Source organism: Lottia gigantea, assembly GCF_000327385.1.
Source record: "Lottia gigantea unplaced genomic scaffold LOTGIsca_62, whole genome shotgun sequence".
In the NCBI taxonomy this organism is placed as follows: Eukaryota; Metazoa; Mollusca; class Gastropoda; family Lottiidae; genus Lottia; species Lottia gigantea.
The window spans coordinates 1,469,466-1,474,006 of NW_008710115.1; the positions used below are offsets into that span (position 1 = coordinate 1,469,466).

Consider the following 4,541-nt stretch of genomic DNA (forward strand, 5'->3'; position numbering starts at 1 on the left):
TTGTTAAAATGCCAGAAACAGAAAAAAATACTTAAGATATCACCCATACATTAATTTCCTGTGTACGTAGATTGATTAGATACCAAAATCTCAAAACACCATGTCTAACAACTTGTAGAAAAAGATTAAATTTGTTCTGTTTCTATTTTACACGCTTAAAGATACATTCTTACAATACTTTCACTTTCAAAAGTAATCCTTGGTCAGCCATCCTTTGGTCAAGAAGCAACTATCAGCTTTGAGTTACAGCGTATATAATCGCCATAAGAGTAAAGCCTACGAAAGAACACGAAAGCCGTTTTAAATCACCATAGCCTTCTAAGTCTTTAAATAAAATATCAAAAAATATAATATAGATAATAGTTCCGGTAGCTAAACTTTGTAGAATAGCATCCGGTACCGTCACATCGTCATATAGCATCGCTCCTGATGATATTATAGTTCCTATCACAATACCTAGTGCAGAAATCACAGCAAAGGTTCCAATACACAGAAATGACGTCCCTTGTTTTTCGTCAGTAGTACATAAATCCATGCCTAATTTGAACGCTAGAACACACCTGTGAACACTAATGGCAAAACACAAACCCCACACATTATTTTCCCCACTTTGTAATCCTAATGTCATCCCTTCAAATATTCCATGAAAAGACAGCGCCATTAAGTAAATAATAGAACGGTAATGTCCACCATTACTAACATCACCCTTACTTAGTTCACTAACTACATTTTTTACCTCCAATTCCTGAAGAGGTGTTGACTCAATCTCCATGTCTAAAGTGTCTGGTATCACTTCGATTTTATCAATTTCATCCTGCATATTTTCAATATGATTTGGTAACGGTAAAGAATTTAAACTAAGTCCGTCAAAATTGTCTGAAAGGCGCATTGGGTTTATATTTATATGGTCCTCACTTACTGCTAAATTTCCATTTTGTTTTTCATACTTATTTTCTTTTGACGTTTGTTCGTGAGTTAATGCTCTAAGATATAAAATTTTGATAATTTGTTCCACAAACACTACAGCATAAAATCCAGCCATCACTAACAATTCTGCCACGTGAAATTTAGATCTTGATCCCATGTTTTTTAAAACTGCTTCAACTTTAGAAGTTGTGTCAGGTACTAGATGTAAGAAACACGTGGCCAGAAATATTCCACCAGAAAAACACCGCAAACCACACAGCACAAATTCCACAGTTTCCTTATGTCTTGTTAAGATTTTTGGTAAGTTTTTCATTAAACGAAGTGGGCAAAGTCCGCATAAAACTGAAAAAGTTGTTATAAGTAGCAGTGCGATGATTTTGGCTGCCACCACCTCCATGTCTAAATCTGTTTCCGTCATGAAGAAAATATTTCAACAACTTCTTACCTTTGACACCTGTCAATTAAATCATTATCTACTTTCTTTCATTTATACCGCTAATCCCTTTGATGTGCTGTCGGTAATCCCTTTCATGTTTTACCGACAGCTTAACCTGTACCCTATCCGTCGTTTGTTCCACTCTGTGCCATATAAGGAGCGTAAAGTAGTATTTAACTCCACATAACGAGAGAGTATCGAAGTCTATGATATGACTTGACGAACCGTTATTGATTATCACGTGACAATGTTTCCGTTTGGCACGGCGTCTATAGAAGTCTCATGGAGAAGGTGATTCTTGGGTTGCCGCGTCAAAACATGAACAATATCACTCGTAACGCCCTCTTAAGTAAGTAAAGAGGGTGTTATTTAGAAAAGTAGTAAATAACAGTATAGAAATGATGTAATTAGTCATCGATTGAAAGAGTTTCTGTAGTTTGTCTGTAGCAAAACATCATTATGTGTCATACGGCATCCTTACAATCCCATCAAAGCATTCACCAACTAACTTCACAATAATACAGTGTTTAAAAAATACCACTGAGCTATTCCTCAAACTTTTCAGAAAATGAACCATTAACTACTGAGTTGTTATCAGTTAGTTTTCTGTGAGTTGTATAATTGGAATACTCAATCAAATTTAGAAACAGTTCTTAAATTAGACGGAAACAAGATACCACAACTAAGATAATATTTTCAAAGTTTAAAAAAATAAATAACTCACTAACTTTATCATCAGGGAAGTTTACTTAACGTGAATGTAACGATGTAACTAGTTATATATTTCGTTCATACCAGGGCCCCAGTCAAACGGGACTGCGACCCTTTGCGATCATGCTGCGACTAGAAAATAGACAAGGTTGCCGACTAACGTGAAAAAAAAACTTATATATGGAACGGTAGTTTATCTATAGCAGATCTCTCTGGATTGGGATGAGTCCTTAGTTCTGAAACCGCCACTACCCCCCGAAAGCGTAGAAGAGTCGTTTCAGAAACCCAAGGGTCGCAGTAAAGCCGTAATGAAGACGCTGTTGCAAATGTAAATGGCGTTTGTCTACAATTTACACCCAATTTTACTACCCTGCAAGAACACTTACAAAACATGTTTAAATTAGAAACAAAATTTCTGACGCTTCATATCTCAACAAATTTCTATTTATTCAGAGGCTGTTTGTTGGGTTTTTTGTTGAAATGAACGTATTCTAGTTGATAAGTTGATCTTATGATATAACTAATAATATCACAATCTACACCTGCCAAACCTATCTTCCATTCGACAAGATTTTTAATGATTTCGTGCCACTTGAGAATTTGAGAAGAAGTAAATAAACTCTGAAAGTAATATATTAGTATCAACCTCTTCTTACATCACAAAACTTACTAAATAAACGAGTAGGGTTACGATATTCCACAATAAAAACACTAACACATTTCAAAGAGTAGTTATACATTGAAAACTGGAGCTGGAACAGTCAGAGGTTAAGGTGTCAATCTACAGTCAAGGGTATCGTTGTCAATAGAAACAGTGACTATGTACAGTCAGAGGTTAAGATGTCAATGAAAACAGTGACTAGGTACAGTCAAGGGTATAGTTGTCAATAGAAACAGTAACTATGTGCAGTCAGAAGTTAAGGTGTCAATGAAAACAGTGACTAGGTACAGTCAAGGGTATAGTTGCCAATAGAAACAGTAACTATGTGCAGTCAGAAGTTAAGGTGTCAATGAAAACAGTGACTAGGTACAGTCAAGGGTATAGTTGTCAATAGAAACAGTAACTATGTACAGTCAGAGGTTAAGATGTCAATGAAAACAGTGACTAAGTACAGTCAAGGGTATAGTTGTCAATAGAAACAGTAACTATGTACAGTCAGAAGCTAAGGTGTCAATGAAAACAGTAACTAGGTACAGTCAAGAGTATAGTTGTCAATAGAAACAGTAACTATGTGCAGTCAGAAGTTAAGGTGTCAATGGAAACAGTGACTAAGTACAGTCAGAAGTTAAGGTGTCAATGAAAACAGTAACTAGGTACAGTCAAGGGTATAGTTGTCAATAGACATTGAAGCCTTTAGAAACAGTAATGTGAAAGTCGCATGTTAGCGCGTAATCGACGATAAAATACCACAAATTATTTTTGAACTAAGCATGTTAATTTCTGAGCCAACTTCCGTGAACAGGAAGTCAGAGAATAACATTTACATTATACGTTCTGATTGGCTTCTATCATCTACCATCTAAAATGACTTCCGGTCTTGAGCTTTAACGGAAGTATTAACTAGCAGGAAATAACAACACTATACAGTTGGCTGGGTTACGACAATTAAAAGGAACTAAGCTCTCGAGTGGCAGATGTTTTAATGAAAACAGTAACTAGGTACAGTCAAGGGTATCGTTGTCAATAGAAACAGTGAGTATGTACAGTCAGAGGTTAAGGTGTCAACGAAAACAGTGACTAGGTACAGTAAGGGGTATATTATATATAGCTAGTTTCTGTCAGCGTTAACTGTTTCTATTTATATGTCTATTTACTGTCAAAATTTGATAGAAACTGTAACTGTGAATATTTCAAAATCAAAATGAAGATTAGCATTATTGATATTGTCCGAATTTGATTTAACAGTAAACTGAGAGCCGACCTTAGAGCACTATTATAAAATTTGATAATATGTATTTTATCATTACATCAGTTAGTCTAAAAGCTATTCTGTGTTTCCGTATATCATCAATATATTCAATTTAATCTTAGATATCTGTTATACAATAATATATATCTTTATGTGTTTTATCACCAGTTTAAATATCGTTATATCATGTTTGTTCAAATTCATGTTGGCGTCAACAGTTCTTACAAGAAATTGTATGTTGAAAGGTACATTTCTGTCAAATGGCTTTCAGCCAATTTCGATTTGGAATAACATGGATAAGAAGACGGCAATGTCATGTTTTTTGTTATAAAGAAATTGTTAATAAATGTTTTATTTCATTAATTGGAGAATGGGGTGTATTCGTTTAAGCAGAAGATAGAGCTGAACTTGCCATCTTTCAGAAGTAAAAGCTTACTTCCAGTTCCCCTACAATTCAACAGCTAAAATACGTGTAGCTTTAAGCAACTTTTTAAACGACAAGATCAATGTAAATCACAAAAATCATCAAGTGAAATAGGCCAATCTGAATAAATATA

General features: G+C 34.8%; 1 protein-coding gene across 1 annotated transcript; it reads right to left on the bottom strand.

Moving 5' to 3' along the window:
• Window positions 1–331: 331 nt before the first annotated feature.
• On the bottom strand, window positions 332–1,306 carry LOTGIDRAFT_74818 (hypothetical protein; the record flags this gene model as incomplete). Its single annotated transcript, XM_009064346.1, has 2 exons — window positions 332–783; window positions 916–1,306. Coding segments are annotated over 2 exons (843 nt in total), but the record flags the coding sequence as incomplete, so codon positions are not given.
• Window positions 1,307–4,541: the final 3,235 nt, after the last annotated feature.